Raw genomic sequence first — 23651 nt, 5'->3', positions numbered from 1 at the left:
GAGAGAGAGAGAGAGAGAGAGAGAGAGAGAGAAAATAATTATCGAAGGATCCTCGATTATATAAGGAGGCTAAAGTTAGAGGCAACAAATATACCAGGCACATAAAAGCGCGCTACTTTTTTTAGCACAGTCACCACAAGCTGCTGGCGTTAACTAAGCTCTAGGCAGCGTTCCACGCGTTTCGGTGCTGAAAGTGTAGCGCCCAATCTGCAAGGAGATCGAGTGGGCGCCACTACCTCCCGCTAAAGCTACTCCTTTTAACCCCCCCCCCCCCCTCCGTTTTCAGCGATTGTTCGACGCTTGCTGCTAACGCATGCACGGGGGGGGGGGGGGGACCGCACTATGTTTAGAATCGGCCATGTGCAGGTTCCAGCCTACTGATGCCCACTCCCTTCGTTTCCGCTCATGACGTCACAATGCGTCGAAGCGGCTAGTTGCTAAACGCCGCCTGCTCGACCTGCTGCTGGGACTCCGCACTTGAGGGGCGACCACACCGCGTAGGCTGAACTACGTCCGTATACCAATGGCGTACGGCACAATTTTGGAAGGTGAGCGAGCTGTCTGCCTAAGAGAATGTCGCAAGACACCATCGGGCCAGATCTTACAGAGGGGAAGCCGAGAAGCAGAGGAAAATGAAACGGAGATAAAGAATGGAACCTTAATCGTGGTTACTAATAGGACATCGATGATGATGAAGAAGAAGTGAGCAGGAAGTGTTCGTCTATTGTGCGCATGCCATGACGCACCACAGCGGGAAGTGCATAAAATGACCCAAACGTGCCTTCTTCCCTTCACGCTGCAACGTCTACGTTTCCAGCCCTTATTCTCCTCGCGTCATTTCATTCGCTACGAATGCAAGTAAGCTTACTGCAACGTCGAAAAATACTCCCGAGTTCCGATCCGGGTTTCTTTTTTTCTTGATTTCAATCATTCAGTTACTGATTATTTAAGAAATCCTTCGACAACGCCGTTACGCAAGTGTGCTCTATCATCTAGCACACACACACACACCGTCCGTCCGTCCGTCCGTCCGTCCGTCCGTCCGTCCGTCTGTCTGTCTGTCTGTCTGTCTGTCTGTCTGTCTGTCTGTCTGTCTGTCTGTCTGTCTGTCTGTCTGTCTGTCTGTCTGTCTGTCCGTCCGTCCGTCCGTCCGTCTGTCCGTCTGTCCGTCTGTCTGTCTGTCTGTCTGTCTGTCTGTCTGTCTGTGTGCGCGCGCGTGTGTGTGTGTGTGTTCCGATAGGCATTCTGATAGTCATTATCACAGTTCATGTATTATGGGGTTTTCTTCGCAAACAACTGTTTAAAGTCGTCACTGCGTCAGTCGTCTTACATAGGGTCACGTTTGCTGCCGCGAACGGCCGGTATCGCGCAGGAACGGCTCTACGTGAACGGACCGTGCCCGGAAGATTCTATTCGGTATACCTGCATTGTGAACACTCGTGTCGTGAAATTACTTCGCCTCGTTAGCCATGAATTTATGCTCCTATGAGTCCGAATGCAGGTTCTGTGGTTGTCAAAAAAACCTTTATTTAATCATTGTGTTGTGTGTGGGTGGGAGTTGGTGGGTCCGTGAGTGAAAGAGTGACCAAGCAACACAGAGGACGTGTGAGCATGTCCAGGCTTGCACGTTGACTGCCCATTATGCGTTTCAAGTTTCATGATTAACAATAACATCCATCGTAAAAGTACAACAATATGGCCCGGTCGGAGTGAATTCATAGCTGCTCCCTCACAAAATTTTTATAGAAAGTCTATAGACAGTCTATAGACGTCTATGCACTGTCTATAGACTTTCTATAAAAAATTTTGTAGGGCTTTTGATAGCGCGACAACAGGAGGACAAAAGAAGTGTCGACTGACAGGAGAGCGAATGTCCTGTCAGTTCACTTCTCTTGTCGTATAGTGTGGTGCTATCGAATGGAGACACATATACCCAAGAATTGAAGAAATAAGGCCTATACTCCAGATCTGAATGTATTCTCTTCTTTTCTCTGCGGCCCATGGACAGCTCACCGAGTAATCGTTAGAGGCGGCGCGATCGCATGTCATGCCTCGTGGGACACGTTTTCATGCACGAAATATGCGTATTAGGCAGAGCAAGAAATTATGACAGAACGACGGTGTTCTTGTTATGCCGTCTAATAACAGCAAAAACTTTTTGAATGCGGATAAAAGGAAGCATTTCACGCGTGTGGCGCGTAACGACAGCGCTGAAGTTGTGGCGACCAGTGCGCCACGGACTGCGCAGAGCGTGGTTGCGAGAACCACACGAGTCCAGGACAGAAAACTTGGCCACTAGTTTAGGCACTGGCTCCGCGCTGGTCGAGAGAAAGTCTCGAAACACGAGACAGACGCACTCAAGAAAGCTGCTTGTCAGCGCTGATAGCCCTGAAACAGAGGCCACTCAATGAACACTGGAACCGCGCGATAACAGCGTGAGCACCGTTACGCGACTCAAAGTTGCCCCGGAGAAGCAAGCGCCCTTTATCTCTGAATGCCGCCAGCTAGAGACGCCAAAGCCATGTTACCATTGCGACGTGGGGTCGGAAATGCGCACATTCGGGACAAAAAGCCACTCCATACGCAACGCTGTCGTGCTCCTCGATGCCTCGAACGAAATATGGAGAACAAGTGAAATATTGTGCCGCTGACAGTGTGACATGCACAAGAAGAGACTAAGTTGTGCGGTTAATCTACTTTCGACTGACGAAGGCCGGTCCTCCGGCCGAAACCTCAGTAAAAACATATGCCATAACGTTCTTTTCTTATTTTTCAATGGTATATATGCGTGCGTGCGTGCGTGCGTGCGTGCGTGCGTGCGTGCGTGCGTGCGCGCGCGTGCGCGCGTGTGTGTGTGTGTGTGTGTGTGTGTGTGTGTGTGTGTGTGTGTGTGTGTGTGTGTGTGTGTGTGTGTGTGTGTGTGTGTGTGTGTGTGTGTGTGTGTGTGTGTGTGTGTGTGTGTGTGTGTGTGTGTGTGTGTGTGTGTGTGTGTCAGGTGCAGTAAGAATAAATTATATGCAATGTTCGCTTCGTTTAACTGTCAACGTACTTGAAAACGTAGCATCTTATAGGCTTAATTTGTTACATTCTTTGACAGTTCACATAATTCGAATGATGGCTATAGGACACGATAGTTCTTCGAGAATGAACTGTAATGCAATTTACGCAAAATAGTGTTTCCTTAATAGTTTTGAGCTTGGAATAGGCGCAAAGCTTCCTAAGTGCGAATAACACGAAGCTTCGATATAACAACATTTTGGTGCGTATTTTTTCTCCAGTTATCCATGGCTTTTTACGTTTGCGCGCCGATGTAACGCCCGTATAAGAAATGCAGCTTAACTTATCTCAAGTCAAGCCCACGCTTGACTTGACAGAAGCAACACCTGGCGTGAACGCTCCTGAGACGCTCATTGCGTTTCCTCCGGCGCTTTCACGACAGGCGTCACTGCAATCAAGCCAAGCACGGGCTTCAAGTTAAGATGCATTTCTGAATATGGGGGGTAAGAACCTCCTAAGCAGCTTTAACTTAGCGTGGCGATATTCGCATAAGCCGTTTAAGCTCGTGAGTTCAGCGCCCCTGATGTGTAAAATATATTTAATTACGAAACTGTTTGAACTATACACATTTATGTCCCGGACAGCCAAGGACAAACCATTTGGGGCTCCAATGAATGTGAGTGAACGAAGAAATATAAGGCCGTAGTGAAGTGCTTACAGCTGATGATATATTGGAATCAGAAATAATAATTTTGTTATAAGACCATGGATTAATGTAGGCATGTCATTCGAGATAAGTGTCGGAGTGCTTGCTTAGAACACTGGCGAAGCCATTACCTAAATGGTCCAGCACAATCCTTCATTCCAATTAGAAGTCTTATGAAACCAATGTAAACGTCTACTGCCAATATGAGCATGTAACCATTATCGTTGTCGCAGCTCAAGTGTTCGTCGATAAAACAAACACATCTCGGTACGTTATTTCCTGGAAGCCGATTTAAAAAGCAGCATGCGTTATAACTGCGTTTTAAGACGTCAACATAAAGCCTCCTCCCCTTCGAAACGGTCGATGCACAGAAATAATTCTTCATTGGGTGCACGTTAAACAACCTCAGGTGGTCGAAATTAATCCGGAGTGCTCTACTACGGCGTGTCTCATAATCATACAGTGGTTTTGGCACCTAAAACCCCAGAGTGTAATTTCACTTTTTTGAAAAGAATATTTACAGCCAGGCGAATTTCTTTACCACTCTATTCCCCCAAGTTGTACACTCCCTCCCCTCAAGACTGTGCAATATTTACCGTTTCTTATTTTAGCAAATTCTAGCACATTATATACGGATTCAAAAATATATGTGTCGGTTTATCTCCTATAATAGTCAAGACATCTACTGCGAAAAAGATGCTTTCCCTCGGCACAAGTACCAAGTTCGAGCAGTGGAAACGACTTCGTGCGACATTTAAGATATGCACTGATATAAATCATTGATCGACAATACGTTCGCTACTTGTACATCCAAACAGATTATGGTGATTAAAGAGTTCTTCACTACGCGGAAACCAGACGAATGAACCGAAGTTGTACCCAACAAGAGGCTTTCGTCGAGATTAGATGCATGACAACGCCACATATCAAAGGGTTTATTCCTTACCAAAGAAATATTTGTTGGTGTATTCTGACCTCTTTGAGCAGCACACAAGCCAGACAATCCCGTCCAATGCAGGCGCGACCTTTTCACGGTGCAGCCGCTCTAATACTGCCGGTGTATCAACACAGTTGTGGCGTTAATTTCCACGCAGTTAGGCAGCATATGCTGCAGGGCAGCGAAAATACATTTGCTCACTCGAAGAGAACCTCGTTACGGTGCCGAGAAAGAGAGCATCAGTAGATGGCATAAGTAAAGCGGAGCAGTGGCCGACGTCGTAACTACGAAAGCGGGAAGTGCATTGCAGCGACGTAAACACGACACCGACGTAACACCGCCCTTCCTGTCGAGCAGCGTTGATTCCTGCCCGTCAGTCAGCGGTGCGTCGGGCTATGTGTAGCCAGAACAGCAACGGCTTCGCCTGCCACAGCAAGAGGCGGGACGCAGACGCTCACCTTGCCACAAGGAGTCCCCGACGGTCACATTCCGGGCCGAGAAGATGGAGGGCGCCGGTCAGTGGTGATGGTGATGATGGCGGCCGTACCCTTTGTAAATGATGGTGATGGTGGCCGTACCATTTGTAACGAGCAGACATAATCCGAAAGCCTAGGCCAAATATTCAAAAATAATATGCTACAAAGAAAAAAAACTGTAACAGACGCGCACAAAAACAAAAAAAAAAAGAAAGGTAAGGAAGCTGGAAGTCACGGCGATATCGCCGACTGCAGTGCGCCTGCCGTGGGCTTCGCTCTCTCGCGACGGGCAAACAACCCTGGAGAGTGCCAATCACGCGCGCACGGGGTGATCGGGAGCGCATTAAAAAGGCGTCCCGGTAGAATAGCGACCGTGTTTACAATTTCGTTGGCAGTTCATTTGAGTTTTCTCTACCATAATTATAATTCGGCAGCTCAGTGACTACACGTGGGCGTTATGCTGCTAAACACGAGGTCGCGGGTTAGGTTCCCCGCCTTTGCAGCAGCATTTCTGTGAGGGTGACACGCAAAAGAGCGCCCCATACTCGGATAAACGAGTGCGCGCGAAAGAACCTCGGGTAATTCCGACGCGCTCCGCTGCGGTGTCCCTCTGTGACGGCGAGTCCCTCCGCGACGGTTCTCGTGCGACCGAATCTCGGCCGCCGCGTGTGACCGCCGGCAGGGCCCGCTGGAGCGCGTGCCTGCAGCACTGCGCAAAACAGCAGCTCCCCTCTGCAATGGGCGGTGCCGTTCTCCCCCGGTCGCGTACACGATGTGGGACGCAGGGAGACCGTGGGCCAGGCTGGCGGAACGCGCCGCCGGCAGTGGCAGAGCCAGTGCAAAATACGGTAATATGCGTCAGAGATTATACAAGTACTAGGCTCGGATGCAGAGAAGCGTTCCAAATGATTACGGTATACAGCGTAAGGACTTGAGCCGAATATAGCGAAGCGCTTGCAAAGTCTTAGGTAGATTTCGAGGAGTGGCAAACCAGCACCCAACAGGACTTCCGAAGGGTGTAAGGACTGCCTTAGTGACTCTTTTTGATTTATAAGTTGCTGGGACCCACACAAATACGCACAGGAATTTTAAAACTACTATTGTTCGCATTACACATTGTGCTTCGTGATTCAAGAAAAGGGAAAGAAAGTGGACGCAGATACAGCCGGTCACTTGTTGGATCCAATATCATTGATGCTTCGCATCAGTTGGCGTTGGTTACTTACTTTTTATTTTTTGCTAAGGTGCGCACGACATGCACAGTTGATTCGCCAAATCGATTGCCTTCGTTTCATCTGATTCTTCTCGCAAACTCCGGTGTTGTCTGTAAACACGTAGGCGGCTAAGTGTAATGACTCGAGCAACAGGCACAGGGAACTAATAGCGAATTCCAATGGCAGATTCGGAGCGCTTCCGGAGCAAAGCTTTCTGCTCTTTTCGTAGCAAGACTGCTCCAATGGCAGATCGGGAGCACCATATGATTGAGAGCACTCGCGGACGCGAAATCACTCCGCAGAGCAAGCAAAACTGCTCTGCCAAAATCGGCGGAGTGCACCGGAACTCTCGGCCGAAGTATTTCGCTCGGCATTCGTTTTTTTCTTCCCAGCATGCCTCTAGGTCTCTGCTCATGCCAATAGCGACGGACAAGTTAGAACAGTGTAGGGACGCGTCTGACCACGGCGCTGAAGTCACCGCAAACGAGCAAACTTTCGAAATCGTGCCTCCCTGCCAAGAGAACAAAAGTAGTCGGCGACGTCGAGGACATCGTGCGCTTCTACTCGCTGAGCAGCTATTTGTAAGGACATGGCGGTTTGAGGAAAGCGGGCTGTAAGCACTAGCATAGCATCCTAAGAGGTTATGATACAAGATACCCGCGGTGATGTCGCGATAGTACCGCATAAACATTATTCACCGCGATTGGCGTGACTGGCTCAGCTCACCGTTGGTGATATTAGAAGAGTAACTGCTGGTGTCTGTTGTGTTATATCCATATCTAGCAATGTCGTGGAAATGATGACTGTTGCGATACAGTTTACTAGGCTACTACTGCTACAACCATAGCGTAACTAATGTGGCTGAAGCGTAGCCTCGTGGACAAGCGACCTGGAAGGATAGCTCCGGCTACGGAGTCAGCCGTCCCTCTCCGCGTGCATTTTACTGCAGAGCCGTGCCTGCGAAGTGCCAGCCGTGCTTTCAGCTAGAGAGAGGGTGGTTTCGCTTCGTACCGACGTTGGAGATCGACAGTGCCCTGTATTCCATGGTATCAATCGTCACTTACAGCGCATACATAGACCAGGGACAAAAAGGACGACGAAGACAAGCGCTTGTCTTCGTCGTCCTTTTTGTCCCTCGTCTATGTATGCGCTGTAAGTGACGACTGATACCATGGAATACCAAGTAGCCCGTACCCAAACCTTGCCCTATATACCTTTAGAGAATACTGACACTGCTGCTCTGTTTCGTCATCTGTTATCATTCCATGATCCCACACCTCTCGTAACGCTTCGGCTCTGGAATAAAATGAAAAGTAACGTACGCTTTCCAGAACAATGTTTTAGAACATTCATGCAGAAACTCCAGTGGAGTTGTCTAAGTATGCATAAGCATTGTGTTACTTGCTCCTCTCCACGCAGCCCGGTGTCATTATTAATCTTATAAAGCTTGATCCGACCATACATACTTATCGACCCTCATCGGTCCTTATCAACTTTATCGGACTACATCTGACCATTATTTATTCTTATCGCTTCTTATCAACCTTATCGGATTTCATCCGACCTTTACCATCCCTTATCGGTGCTTATTAACCTTATCAAAATTGCTCGCACATTATAAGCCCTTACTATTGCGACAGCAATTATATGGACATCACAAGCGCATTTCCGCTGTTGGCGTCGCCGTTGCCGTGAGGTTCCGTATGAAGTCCAAGGGCGCTAATATCATCGCCGCGTGCTCTGCGCTTTAGATGTGTCCATGTTTGTTTGTGCGCGCCTGAGACTTACTTGTTAATTCAGTTAGTGCGCCTATATTACAAGTTTATACGGTATATATAAAGGTATATTACAAAGCTACTGTCCTTACTTCGTATAGCTGTCCACTAATTTGCTATCGCAATCGATGCTTCGCCTTTCGGGCGAAACTGCGATTTCTCCCTCTGTAGCACCTTATACATCCACGTCGAACCGTTATCAACTGTGATGAGACCCATATAACCCCTCATCACTTCTAATCATCCTTATCAACTCATTGACTGCTTATCTGTCTGTATTCCGCGACGCGAAGCGCATGAGTGGCATCGGTGGCATATCGGTCGGTGAAGGAATGCCCCAACGGAAGGCGCATCCCGCGACCACTGAAACGCACCGGGGTGGGGCGTGTTTGTTATCAAATTTTCGCAAAATCAGAATTTTCCTGATGTTTACAATGCTGTAAGTGGGTTCTACATGTGGTCCTAGAGATGGAGTTTATTCCACAATCACCAAATATTTCAACAAAGTATTCATAGAAACTGTTCTCCTTTGTAATTTGTTTTGTACCACCGGTACAAGACATTCATACGGTTCAGATATAATCACCCTCGTGCAAGCATATGTGTTTAGCATAACGGGCAAGGCACTCGACTTCTGCGCGCCGGGTCGTAGGTTCGAAACTTACCACCATAAGCGTTTTTTCTTTCGAATTTATTTTTGCACAAGGTCGCGGGATCGAATCCCGGCCACGGCGGCTGCATTTCAATGGGGGCGAAATGCGAAAACACCCGTGTACTTAGATTTACGTGCACGTTAAAGAACCCCAGGTGTCGAAATTTCCGCAGTCCTCCATTACGGCGTGCCTCATAATCAGAAAGTGGTTTTGGCACGTAAAACCCCATAATTTAATTTTTGTTTCGAATTTATTTTGTTTTATACATTATTTTCGTGATAGCGATTCATCTTACGTGACGGACGGGCAGGTTTCCTGGTTGGGTAGGCATAGAAATGCTTATGCATTTAAAAGCCTCATTAAGAAAGAAAGGAGAAATACCGCGAGGACGCGGTAGGTCTCGACGCATGCAGTACGTGGCATGTCAAATCGAAACACGAGCTGCGTTCCCGCATTCGGAATACCGCGCAGAACTGCTAAACCTGGAATTGTTGGCAGTTCACTTCAGAGTACATTCGAGCACGGCGCTACTCAGCTTGCTGGTCACGGTCTATCCTCAATCCACTACTTCAGCCACGCCTACCAAGCCTGCTACGCGACAAACTGCGCCGTATAAGGAAACGTAAGGTGGAAGATATGGTTCTGCATGTATTAGCTTCTTTATTTCATTTCATTCGGAGAGTTCGCGGTACATCTTACCAAGAGCATACAATCGATGTGCAGATGTATGGTTCGCTTAGGGCAAATATTGAAAGCATTTCTTAGGGAACGTGCCTGAGCTTTTTCTATGACAAATATTCAGTGGTAACTTGCGAATACGCCGCCTCCGAATTTGGACACACGGAGGCAAAGGAATCCATTGGTATGGTGTGCATGACGAATTTATTGCATGCTCAAGAGACTGCGCTTAAAAGCTACCGAATAGGGCACATAACAAACGGGCACTGACGGAAGCTAGAAAAGGCAAAATATATCCGAAGGAGACAGAATAGAAAGCCTCTTAGGTTCGAAGTTTGGCATGTTCTGTTTCTAGTTTTTATTTTTCTCCTCTTCTTTTTTTTTTAATGTGTGTATCGCTTTGGAAAATGTCATACTTGCAGCGTACACGGCAGATAATGCCGTCAGTGGGGCCGCCGTGAGGCTAGTTTATGAAACACACACGCTTTCGACGTTCGCTCGCCGGCCAGTATATAGCTGTGGGCTACACAAGTTCACTTGACGAGCGTGCCGAGGCTGTTTACCGGCAAAGCGCAGCGTAAGCGCGTCTTCGGCAACGAGCGGAGTTCCGTAATTACACGTTGCGGTGCCCAGACAAACACTCTGGAGTTCCTAAAGGATTCAGCTTTAAAAAGAGAGAACCCAAACGACATTCATGTGCGAAAGGCGAAATGTAGTCGACGCATCCAGGAGAGTTCGTCGACAGCACTACGCATGTGCAAAGCCACAGTTTCTTACGGCGCGCTGATAGCGTCCAATAACTTTGGGCCCGATACTTCTAAGGGCGCTGCCACGGTGGGCAACACGGTGGCCAGCACAGTTCGCAAACCACGTGCTGCCGGCTACCCCGTCACATCGAAGAGACGACAATTGCTCGGACGTGCGGTCACTTCACGGACGCCGCGCAGGAGCTTTCCACAGTTGACAGCGTGGACGCGATAAATACTCGCCGTGACATCTCCGATCGCTTATCACCAGACAGTAAGCGGTCTGTGAGACCTAGCATACTTGGGATCAAAATCAGACGGTTAGAAGCGCGAGCATTCCAAAGCTCATGCTTCGGTCACCGTGCTGATGCAAGGTGACAATTGGAGCTTTGTTGCAGCAAAGCCGACGAGGACTATGTTGGCTTAGTCGTTGGCCAGCGTGGCAGTATTCTAAACGCCACTACTATTTTAGCAGATCTTCAGACAGCAAGGCAGGAGGCAAGTGGCAAATTGGCTCGCAGGATATGCGATGACAAGAATGAGTTGAAAGGCATGACAGGACAAACCCTGTAGTCACATGGCCTCTCTAGTGGCTCTGTCGCGCAGCTCGCGTGCACGTTTAGTAATCGCATCGATTGTCCACGTTTTATTATTGATTGGATCATCATCGTCATCATCTTTTAAGCTTAATTCACTAATTGGCTCACCAACTGACTGACTTACTGACAGATTTCTGTTTTTTTTTTTTTTTTACAGGAAAGTGTTTTATGCCGGGGTCCACCATCAACTACCTGTAACGGACGTGACGGGGGCGCGGACGCTAAATTTACTGTGCTACATCTTGACAGGGATGGCGCCACCATGCATCTAGGAGCCCTGAAGCGAAGTACTGCATCACGACACTAACTAGAGCCAACAGTGAGCGCTTCGGTAATCTCAACGCAGCGGAGCCACCAACGCGATGTAGCCTGGTGTAGGCGATGTAAGCCTTCTGCTAAGGTGACGACGCAGTTATTGCACACGGTTTATGTTTCGCGTCCGGCTAGCCTGTAACGCCCCGTAGCCTGCGGAGTGCCGCTTCAACATGCATCGGCAGTGCGCACACGCCACCTACTACTCCGCTTGCGACGGCACCAACTAAGAAAACTGCTGCGCTAAGCAGCGCAGAGAGGCAACGACGTCGACGGGCGAATCTCGCTTTGGTCCGGCGAGAGACATGCCGGCGTGTAACCGAACGCCTTCGCGCGTTCGCGGCGCACACTGCGAACTGTGCCACTGGCATTCCTCAAGCTGAGAGCATCGCAACTGGCTGCCCGAGACGCTACCAAGATGCTCGTACCTTCGCCGAAGCGACTCGGCAGCAGGACGCCGCGCGCCAGGCAAACCTGCAACACGGTCGCCGGCCCGCAAATAGCGCGACTTCCGCTGCAGTGGGCCGTGAGTTCACGAGGCAAACGTGCAACAGCTTCTGTGAAGACACGTTTCACTTTCGTGTTCTACCGATTTCTATGAAAGAGGGATCAACCATATGCTTTTCTTTTTATTTGTAGACTGCTTCGTTTTCAGAACAAGAGATACCATTTTTACAAAAGTTGCTAAATATAATAGCTTAAATATTACAGTCTTCTATGTCTGACACGTGGAACGAGATGTCTATTACATACGTTACTGAGAACGATACACACTTTTCACAATGAGGATAGACAGAAGCGTGCCCCATGTTCATACTACTGAGAGAAGGCACAGGAGGGTACGTCTGTCGTCCACATTTACGCAATCCCCAACATTGTGAGTGTCGCTATGCTAATAGCACTACAACGCGTGCCCAGACCGCAGCGTGGGGCGACAACACACGTGCGTACGGTTAGACCCGTCGCCTGGAAAGCTACCTTTGATCTCGACATTAACAATTTGTAGCCTGAGAAAGACCTCACAAGACCGGCGGTCCCTCATCAGCCTCAACATCAGTGCACAGAATTATTCTTGTGGCCGTGTAATTTTCAGCCAGCGCACGTCAGCGATCACGCTCCCATCGAGCTGCGACGCGCACCTGGACGAAAAGGAGGAGGATTGCGCGCTGCCAGGAAAGGCGCGTGATGGCCCGCTTATTGCGAGTAACCGCTGGGGAGGCAGGCACTCCGCGGCCATACGAGTGGCGACTCCCACAGACTCCTCCCTTCATATGCTTCTCCATCTGGCTTACCTGCAGCGTCTTCCCGGCCGCTCCTTACGGCACTTTCGGGAAGCGTCAGAAAGTCGTCGCTGCGTGAAAGATAGGTGCGCGGCACAGAGAGATGAGATGAAAGACGTCGGTGTTGCGCGGAACTACTGAGACTGCATACAGTGGGCAACACGGTGACGCAATTTGCTTTCGTGCAAATGAAACAGTTATAAATTGGATGGAAATCAATTGGCATGGAGCATCTGCCAAAGAGTAAAATAAGGTTTCACCAGTTACAGACCGATAACGACGTCTGTGTTATCGCCCACTGGCACGTAAGATGTTCTCAGCGCTTGCTTCTTTGACGGCGCATTTATTGAGTCCGTATTGAAAGGACTACTTCTAACAACGCTTGGCAGCAATCTAGTTTCGTCCCGTACAGCACTGCAGCTGACGCCTTTATTGGAAGCCTTCACAAGCAGCCTATTTGGCAGCAAACGCTTTCTTTAGAGCGTAGCTTAGACGACCGTCCCTGCGGCGAGCGTCGGCGTCTCTTGGCGTCCTCAGCGTAACCGAGCGAACAAGCACAGCGAAGGACCGAAGAGCGAACGCGGAGCGAAGCGGGGAATGAAAGACGGCGAAGAAAGCGGGAGGAGGAAAGCGGAGGAGGAGGGTGCAGCGGAATGATGAAGCATAAAGCAGATGAGAGTATAGGGCGAAAGCGTGAGAAGAAACGCGTAGTGCCGCGCAAGGACGGGCTCCGCGGCGACGATGGCGATGCCAGAGTAGTGCACGCGTCGTCTGTTCACTGAGGACGCCACCGATACCATATATGTAAAAGATTCATCAGCCCTTCCATTCTCGGAAGAAGGACGAGCAGCGAAGCTGTGTGTTACCTCAATCTACGAATCTATGCATAAATAGTTATTATTATTATTATTATTATTATTATTATTATTATTATTATTATTATTATTATTACTGAAGGACACACACAACGAATGCATCTTTTGGCTGTGGAGTGATTTATTCTTATTTTTTATGAAGTAGCGACGTGTGCAAGTACCGCAGCATGGCAAACGAGAATTCCACAATACCTACAACTTCACCGTCAACTACGTAATGATGAAAAATAGATGAAACTCGGCGCAATGTTAGAGTCTTTCTAGCGGCTAGTTGTCACATATTTTGTTTCGGGATAATTTCGATAAAACAAGAGTTACAGCCGTTTTCTGTAACCACATTCCCTCTGTAGACGGCCATGTATTGACAGCAGACGGGAATTCTGCAACGTTTACAACTTCACTGTGAACTAACTAATAGCGACAAGTAAATAAAACTCGGCGTAATGATAGAGTCGTCTTAGCGGCCAATTTTGGTACGATTTTCTTCCAAGAACATTAGACTGAGCGCTACAGACCATTCGCAGGAAACTGGAGACGACAATTTTCTCGTGTTGACGCGACGCGTATAGACGGACGGACATTGGTCACCGCCGAAGGGTAGCTACATAGAGCTTCGTTGTAAAAATAGCTGCATGAGCGGAGGTCTGTCAGCGGCGGCACTGCTGTGAATCACGCACACGCGTCACCCACGGGTCACCCACGCGCTGCCTCCCGCGACCTCCCGATTAGCGAGGCAGTCGCGCCACACTTTGTTCCGTTTGCAATGTGCAGCACGAGACAGATTGTGCGCGCCAGCCAATGAATTGCGAAATGAAAATACGCATACAGCTGCGCTCAAATTTTGTAATAGGGAGTATCGTAATCGTCGCTGATTTTTTTTTTTTTTTCGTCGCCGCTGTTGACTGCAGTGATTGATCTGGAAGGCTTTTTAAAAACAATTTCCGAAGGCCGTTCTAGAGAGCTAGCTAGAGAGGGTGCATATATCAGGCAAATGCGTGATAGTACGAGTAAATGAAGCCAATAATTAACTTAACCCTCATTTAAAGGTATTGTTAACCAGTACATTTATCATATACTGCCATTGTAGAGCTACATCGGGAATGAGCGTCCACGACATCCATGCCCACTTACAAGGAACCCTCCGAGCAGCACCGACTTTGAGATATCCAGCCACAACGCGTGCTGAATACTGGACTCGAATACGTACAGGAAAGGAGCCACATAGGAGTAATATTTTTATCCTGGCAGCGATAACGCGCTATTGACGTCTTATGTAATAAATACACTGAATCCGTGTTTACTGAAAGAGAATGAAAATAAAGCCAGGAGTCGATGAGTAATCTTTATCAATTCCACAAGTATTCTACGAAAACACATAAAAACGGACGAAATCGAATGCAAACGATAATGTTTCATGAGGTAATACGTTGCCTAACGATTTAAATGAATACTTGACTAGGTTAAAAGGCGCTGGACAAATTGTGTTTTCTTTCAGAGACGCGCACCTCGTGGCGTTATTTGAGCACGGACACGTCAGCCGATGCGACACGCTTGCTGCCTCCGTGAAGACATCGGCGCCTAACGTGGCTTCCCACAAATCCGCTATTTTAAAGAAAAGATACCGGAGCGAAGAAAAACGAAGAAATCACCGCTGCGCGGGCGCGGCTTCCTGCGCAGGTTTCTCGGGGAGAACCCGCGCGTTCGACATGTTCATCACGCGCGGCTTATCTCGCGCTCGACGCCCGCCAAGCAAAAGCGCACCTCGAAGAGCGGCCTTCACGTGGCTGTGGACAGTGCGCGCACCTTATGCGCATAGCAGCATTGCCGGGTCGTGTAACGCAGAAAGGAAGCGGCTCCTTCTGGCGATGGCGAGGCTGGAATTCATAGAAACCGGTCGCGACGGAGGGCGCGTGTACATCGATGGGATCGCTGGCACGGGAAGGCGACGCGCAACGCGGCCGCAGTGATCCTTTCACTCGAAATACTTCTCGTCCTTTTTTTTTTTTCTTTGGCGCATTCTACCTTGTATTCCTTGATGAAGATGATGATGTTTATTCACATCACCTTCGAAACGGTGTGGCAACAAATAGTCAGCTAGCCTGCTTGAGCTATAAGGTTTTGCTAAACAGCAGTCCAGAATTTTGGATCTCTCCCCTTGATCTTTCCTATTTTCATTGCAACCTCTATACAGTATGCAGGCACCTATGCTTGTAATTATTCTGGTCTCATATACATATTCCCTGCTTTTTTTCCCCACCAATTTAAAGATGTCTCTTGCTCATCTCAACCGCTGACCAGTTAACGCTCCCATCAGCTTTGAATGCCAGCGCTTCTTGAATGTGGACGTTGGCTACGATCCTCGCTACGTGAATATCTTGACATTCCATCACAACGCACTGATACACGTTCACGAAGTGACCCTTTTTCTCATTATTCCCAACTTTATCCGCCTCTGACTGATAAAAGTACGCTCTCACGAACCCTAACTGGCCACATCATGCTCCACGGAGTGTGAAGACCTTCTTCACGCAGTTCTCTGCCTTCTACTCCAGTTACGCGTAGGGTAAACGTGGCCGATTGCACAGCGCAGAGTAGAGGTGCAAACTGTAAGCAGATACACTGCAGTAGCCAGAGAAATCGCCCATAGGCGACTGTACTGCTCTTGAACATGGCCTCCACCGTAATGCGATCGCATCCCTTGCATCAAGTAATCGAAACGTCGAGTACGAGGTAAGATGTATAGGGTAACTCGAGATTATCGTTTCTACACTCAGGACTTTAACTACTCTAACAGCTATGCACAGCGATGACATAGCTGCTTCTTCTCTGAAATAGACGCCATAATCAGCACAGCCGCCTTAGTAATGCGACAACATACTGAGGAGTAACGGTAATTACCTGTTCGGATTCAAAAATGTCAATAACTTCTGAACTTTAACGTCTCAATAGTACATCTCGAGCCACGAGGAGCGCTCCGCAGGGAAGGGCTCAAGATAATTTTGACCGATCTTAAATTCTTCGATAAAGTGAAGGTAGCGCGAAACAACATGGACAGAGACGTAGAATGCTCGCAACTAAAACTTTATTCAATGAAACAAGAATATTACAATATGCAGTTAAATGCGATCCCATAATTTACTCTTAAATTACTTTCATGTTACCTTATTCGTATATTCGAACGACATGAAATTCTTTGACGAGCCATAACATTTAAGGATACGACTTAAGCCTCTCCAAACCCAGAGCCATGCGGTTGCCGCGGCCTGGATTCGGTCCCGCGACCTCGTCGTCGGTGCTACGACGGCGCAAACGTAGGCGGCTATAGAGCACCTCGAAGCCAGTGCTGCGGCACAAAAGAAGTCGCTCTATTCGGCGCCAACTGGAAGCGCAAGCGATGGCGTCGAAGAAACACGGCCTTCATCCGTGGTCAAGCGCCATCAACGTACACTGAAGGCGCCTTTTTACGACCTCATGCGAGCATCGCGACAGCGGGCTGTTTAATGACCGAGCCATTAGGGAGGATCGCCTTATAGCGCGCATGCACGCGAGGAAACCGGCATAGAGCAGCGTGGGAATATGGAGAGCGATCCGTCAGCGGATATTTGATGTCGCGGCAGGAGCTCATAGCACGGCCGTTTCCCACCGAACCTTTTAGCGATCCACAGGGGGTGAAAAGCAGCGCGCGGTCAGATAACAAAATTTGCCTGAAATATAAACGAGCCGCACGTGCCCTCTGCAGGACGAGCTTGCGTGGGGTAAAAACACGTGTTCGGCTAAAAGCGGGCACATGCGCCGGCAGTCAGGCTTGAAACGTTCCATCGCGTACAATTTTTTTTTTTCGCGTACACTCGCCAATTTCCAAAACGAGCTATCGTGGAAATGCTCACTGCATTCCGGGGACCTTCGCAGAACTCAGCGGGCTGGCCGAAGGGCTGCACTGAAGGGGAGCGATCAGCGCCAGAGACGTAGCGAGGCGTAGGAGAGACGAGCACGACCGACGCTGAAGGGACCATATTTCGCCCAGAAAGCAACCGTAAAACAGCTTGTACCGTCTATGGAACCGAACTGCTCAAGTATGAAGAACCCTTTCAGATGAGATGATCACCCTCACCTTTACAAAAATGGATATCGACAGTCTGCATACTATGTAAAGTATCTAAAGACCTCCATATACAAATTGACCTGCCCTTCCAGAAGGCAGGCTAGTTTGTCAGCAAAAAGATATTGACCACTAACTACGGCCAAAAGCGATTCGTATGTACATTTCTTTTAGCCAAAGTCTGCTCGATCTATTGTTTGTTGACAGAAGTTGTAAGGTATCTCTTGAAACCTGGTAACTAAACATTGCACAGAAAGGTATATATGTATACTTAGTGTATGTGTTGTTAAGAACGGCCAGCTGCAGTGCCAGTTTGCCACCCAGTTGCGACCATGGAAGCACCATCTCGGGAGCATCGCCGCCAACCTCTAGCCACAGCGTGACTAAATCGACTTTGTGTCGGGGAACAAGACGCGCATACCCCACTCACCGTCGCTTCAGCTAGGATGCGTTCGATGAAGCAGGCTTTGTGCTGAAACTGCCGCCAACCTCTAGCCTCATCGCCGTTGTGACGGAATGAGTTCGGCGGGCCAACTATTGTTCCCAAACTCCCCAACGCGGACCTGATCTGCTACGGGCGCGTGAGTTGCCGCGGGAACGCCGTTTTGCGCTGCTTCCCACGCACCGGCCAAGACGCAAGACAACGCGCTACCCGGAACGGCTCCGAGTTCTACGGGGCCCCTCTGCCGTCGGCTCCGGACCTTCGCACCTGTGTGCATGCGTGTGTGCGTGAGTGTGTGTAAACCGTGCCGCAGAGAGGCGGCTAGTTTGCGATGACTAAACGAACGTTCGCGTCACCTTGTATCGGGAGAGGACCGAGTGTTTAAAAACCGCTGTTGTGCGGCTGCTCAGGGCACTCTCTCTCATGCAGTCATGTTAGACTGATGTACTTTCCCAAACAGTCATGTTTGACTGATATAAATACTGTAAATAAACCCATATTCCTCGTTCTCGATGAGAAGCAGTCCTTTCCTTCATCAACGTCCTCAGCGTGGATAAGTTGGACGACGGCATGGGCCAGCTACCTTCTAATTCATGCTGTTGCGTACTCCAGGGTAGCGTACCGTACTGCTGCCGAGAAGCAGCGACGCCTGCCTATCGAAGCTCGGCCGACATTACTTATTGGGTAGCGTGGCGTTGTCGGCGGGCTGCAGGCATCCGGTAGATCATGGCGACCAAGCAGGGGCGAGACGATTTGCTAGTGCGAAACTTGCACTGTTTATTCAAAGGTAGTTGAAAGAAAATAAGAACAGCATGAAGTATGAAGTATCAAGTATGAAGTCTCAAGTATGAAGTATCAAGTATGAAGTCTCAAGTATGAAGTACATTTCGGAGCCCCTTAAATAGGCTCTCTACAAGTTGTGGGCGGGATCTTGCTTCCGTCGAATGACACGTGACAGGCACGGAGAGGGTCCCCGTGGGCTCCGGCTCAGGAGGGGGGAGGGGATGAGGTCAGCACACGCGATGCCACGACCATGAGAGGCCACGGGGATGAGGTCAGCCCACGCGATGCCGCGACCATGAGAGGCGACGGGGATGAGGTTAGCACATGCGATGCCACGACCATGAGAGGCGACGGGGATGAGGTCAGCCCACGCGATGCCACGACCATGAGAGGCGACGGGGATGAGGTCAGCACATGCGATGTCACGACCATGAGAGGCGACGGGGATGAGGTCGCTCGTGGGCTCCGGCTCAGGGGGTAGGGTGAATGACCTCTCGCCACGTGGTGTCAGACGCCAACCCTAACAATGCCCGACTCCAACCTTGACAACGGATCACGAGCGATGGGATTAAGCCCCCAATCCTGACAGTGTCAACACTTCGTAGGTTCACTTAAACTTTTCTAATGAATTATGGCCTTCTGTATTTTGCAGGAAGCTCTTTTTAAGGAAATAATTAGTGTCCACCAGTAAGTCCAATTTGTATTTCCAAATTATGATCTGATGCATTTATTCTCCTATAGTGAGAATTTTTGAAAATAGCGGACGCGGAGTCCACTGACACTTCTGAGGTTCCTCGCACGATTGTCAATGTATCACGGGCCCATTAGTTTTACTAGGTTTTGCTCTTTTGACTCTTAGAGCGAGACGTCATGAAAGGCTATACTGTAACATTCTCTTGAGCGGACCGCATCGATTCCAATTGTGGGAATGAGATAGAGCGTAAAACGCGTATTGCTTCATGTTTGCTTGTGGTCTACCATATTGTCTATAAACAAAATTCGTTAAGCAGGCTATTTATTTTTGTCTACGGAAAAATAACATCCACAACACCAGTGAAGCAGAATAGTAACTTGCTCAGCGGCCGATTATAACCTCAGCGACTATTTTACCATGCCGCTGAAGCACTGGCGACGGAAGCAATGCTCAGTGTCTAAGATGGAAAGTACATTTCATTTCCTGTTGCATGCTTGTCGTTTTGATGACGCGTTTTGTTGTTTTGCAAAAGTCGCAAATTGCACAGGTACGATATGAAAAGAACACGGCCTGTTTGCTTTTCAGAGAACAATACTGCAATGTCGTACGTATATTGTCGCCGGCGCCGCGTCCGAGCAGCGCGGGCACAGTGACGCGCGCGCCACGTGCTCGAACGCGCAACGATCGCTCCGTGTGTTTGAGTGAGGTGGGGGACGGGTACCTTTTCAGGAGAGCGGCCTTGCATTGTGAAACTGACTTTTACAAACTTTGTAAGATTGCAAAACCTCATCGGGAGAAAGCGGGTTTTAACCGAAAAGGAAGGGCCCTAGTGTAAGTCACGCAGATACAGCTCACGCTGAATGTCTTATTTTCAGTGTTCGCCGCATATCAAGAGACGCCAATTTGCTTCTATACAGCTCACCGCAAATGTACTATCGTTACCTGTCAGTATCACACTACAAAGGTGGTTCGTATGTTAGCACTTCCAATTAAGGGATTCAACATTTACTCCGCCGCAAACGAGAAATCAGCGCACACAGGAATTATCCCGGGGGAAGAGTGTTGGCCAGAATGGCCCGTTCGGACGCGGTGTAGTAAAGGAGTCAAAAGGAGCGAAGCGATGGAGAGCGAAGGTGAATGACAGGCGAAGAATGAAGGAGGACTAAATGGAAGAATCCCATGAGGGAACAAACGCGAGTTAATGACATCTTAGTTGAAATCAAGAAAAAGAAATGGGGCATGGGCAGGACATGCAATGAGGAGGGAAGATAACCGATGGTCATTAAGGGTTACGGACTGGGTTCCAAGGGAAGGGAAGTGTAGCAGGGGGCGGCAGAAACTTAGGTGGGCGGATGAGATTAGGAAGTTTGCAGGGACGACATGACCACAATTAGTACATGACCGGGGTAGTTGTAGAAGTATGGGACAGGCCTTTGCCCTGCAGTGGGCGTAACCAGGTTGATGATGATGATGAAATGGAAGAAAGGCAAATAATTTCCTCGCGCTTGCGTCTTCACCGGCCCAGTCTACGCCGATATATTGATTCTCAGCCAGGCACGCCTTGGCAAAACACACACACACACACACACACACACACACACACACACACACACACACACACACACACACACACACACACACACACACACACACACACACACACACACACACACACACACACACACACACAAGCACGATCACGCGCATACATGCCCGCACATGCGCGAGGACACGCACACAAAAACACACAAACAGACGCGCGCACACTCACACATACACACACTCGCACACGCGTTCGCACACATGCACGCAGGCGTGCGCGAACATGCACACAAATACACACATACACACGCACAGAAACACGCACGCGCGCACAATAACACACGTACACATCCTCGCAAACGCGTGCGCACACACGCACGCACGCGCGCACGCGTATGTGGGCACAGACAAATAGCGCGTGCACGCGTGCCCAGACGGGGGAAAAGAGCGGCAGAAGAAAATGCCCAAAGTTTATCATTAATCAAAATGGGATTCAAGTGACTCCATTCTGTCTTGGACGTAAGAAATAAAAGCATATATAAGATGCCGGAAGGGATAGGAGAGCTGCACGAGATCTTGCTCAATAAGTTTCAAGGTCGAAACTCTGTAGGTTGCGGCGTCACCTTTTGGTATTCTTCACAACTGCGAGACGAAAAATGGAGGGGGAAAGAATGTTCTGGCATGCGAGGATTGCAGGAGCTCAAACAAGCAATAATAAACGTTTTATGTAAGCACGAGCCAACTTGGCGGAGTTTGTCGCACACGATCGCAAAGCCACTGAGCCGCGTAATTTGCATAACCAGGCTCTACAAAATGAATGCGCGGTCTCCTAGCTTAGTAAACATCCCTCGTTCGAATGTTCTCGTTTGTAAATACACGACGATATTATTAATCAGTAATGCTGAAGGGCAATGAAGACTGCTTTTACAGAATAACAAAGCATGCAAAAGCACGTTTAAGTGCATAATCTCGTCAGAAGGTCATCATGCGTCGTCACCTATGTCGTCACTATGGTCGTCCCGAAAGGCTAGGACGTAACGGCGCACCCCTGCCAGGTCTGCCGCTTTTTCTCGCGAGAATCGTGCGACCTAGCGAGCAAAGGGAAAACTACACTGCGCGCGGTACTTTCAAACGGTTCTACCTAGGCTACGCTTGCGTGTAAAGTTTGACACGTCCAATGGGTGTCCACCAACGTTAGTTTCATTACATTAACTATTCTTATAACTGTCACTCAAAGCATTCATTTCATAAAATTATTGTTCAGCGAAAACAAGAAGAAAATGCATGCAGGAACATGCAGAAGTGTCCAGAGACAAGGGGCTTCGTATAGATTAGCCACAGCTCCCAAGTTCAGGTCGCAGTTTCGTTACGTGCGAAAGGTGACAGAAGTGTTAAGAGGACGAACATACAGAGTGCAAGCCAGGTCAGCTAGTCACCGACTCCCACAATTAGTTGACAGTGACTCGCTTTATGAACCCGCTAGTGTTTTCTCCTTTTACTTCTTTCCTACGCATGTTTTCACAGCCGGAATGAAATGGTGGAGTTGGGCGAAAGTAAAGGGGTGAGCTTTGCTACGCGAATGGCGCTGCGTTCTGTTGGCGATTACACAGGCGCAACTCAAACAAATACTACTCAATAGATGTGGACTGCTTTCAACTCACTAGACAGAGCAGGAAATTTGTTCTCATGCTTCTATACAAATAAACTACAGTTCTCAACGTAAGCTTACGCTATTTTGTGCGGGCTTTGCACCTTAATAAACCTAATCGCAAGACCACGCAATTTCGCAGTACAAAGGCATGTAGAATGCTTCTCCATCTTTGTTGCAAGTAAACGCCCCAGGAGCAGAATCGGACGTACAGTGAGACGCAGTAGTTCACGAGAGGCCATTTTCTGGTACTGGCTTTATACCTTGAGGTCTTCGAGTAGGATACCTATTGGAATCAGGTCAGGTATGAGGCACGTCTATACCGACGATTGTCCGTTCGTTTTTCCCGACGTATCGCCGACCACGGCAAACGACACGTCGTGGCGTGGCAGAATCTCGCGTCGCGATCTGCTGTACATGGAATTCAGGGCGGCCGCTGTGTACTCACAGTCCTTGGGCTCCTTGAGCGGCGGCATGTCGGCCGACGTGGTCGCCAGGTTGGACGCCGTGTTGCCGGTCGCGGCGGGCGGAGTGCAGGGCGCCGACTGCGTCGGGGCGCTCAGCCCGTTGCCTCGGACCGGCGGCTTGTCCCTCGGCGGCGAGACCGGCTGCGCGGCGGCGTGTCCACCGGCACCGCCCCCCTGGGGAGTGGCGGGCGCGCTGGCGCTCTTGGGCGCTGCCTGCTGCTGCTGGCCGTCGAAGGCGTCGTACAGCGTCACCGCCACCACCTCCACGGGGCCTGCGAGCGGGAGAAAGCAAGGCGTGGGCATCGGACTCTGCAAGACGCGGTTGAGCACAAAATGCAAAGGAATGGTTTCGTTCCAGCTGGCGGTGCGTTATTGCGAAACCTAAACGAACACAGCGAAATCACCGGTGTGACGAAAAGGTTTCTTTCCAGGCAGTGTTTTTATTACAACTCCTTCGAGGCCCTGGGATAACCTATTGATCGATCGATTTATTGCTTGATTGATTGATCGATTGAGTTGTCGATCGATTGTGGAGTTTAACGCACCAAATAAACACATGAGCTAGGAGAGGAGTGTTGTATAGAGAGCTACAGAGGCTATTTACTCAGTAGACTACAAATATGAACGCTTAGCGCAAACAAGGAAGGACGGAAAGGAACAAGGGGAGCTCCCCTTGTTCCCTTCCGTCCTTCCCTGTTCGCGCCAAAGCGTTCGTGCTTGTAGTCTGC

At 49.2% G+C, this 23651-nt stretch overlaps 1 protein-coding gene across 3 annotated transcripts in view; it reads right to left on the bottom strand.

The window, feature by feature from the left end:
• The window catches only part of Pka-C1 (Protein kinase, cAMP-dependent, catalytic subunit 1), a 469154-nt gene that overhangs the window by 177216 nt on the left and 268287 nt on the right, over positions 1–23651 (bottom strand). For all 3 annotated transcript variants that reach the window (XM_075671434.1, XM_075671435.1, XM_075671437.1), the window contains one exon: positions 22905–23195. In XM_075671434.1, the coding sequence (XP_075527549.1) occupies positions 22905–23195 (291 nt within the window). The remainder of the gene's footprint in view (positions 1–22904; positions 23196–23651) is intronic.

Source organism: Dermacentor variabilis, chromosome 10 (assembly GCF_050947875.1).
Source record: "Dermacentor variabilis isolate Ectoservices chromosome 10, ASM5094787v1, whole genome shotgun sequence".
NCBI classification, from domain to species: domain Eukaryota; kingdom Metazoa; phylum Arthropoda; class Arachnida; order Ixodida; family Ixodidae; genus Dermacentor; species Dermacentor variabilis.
This window is presented reverse-complemented; position numbering and strand designations above follow the sequence as displayed.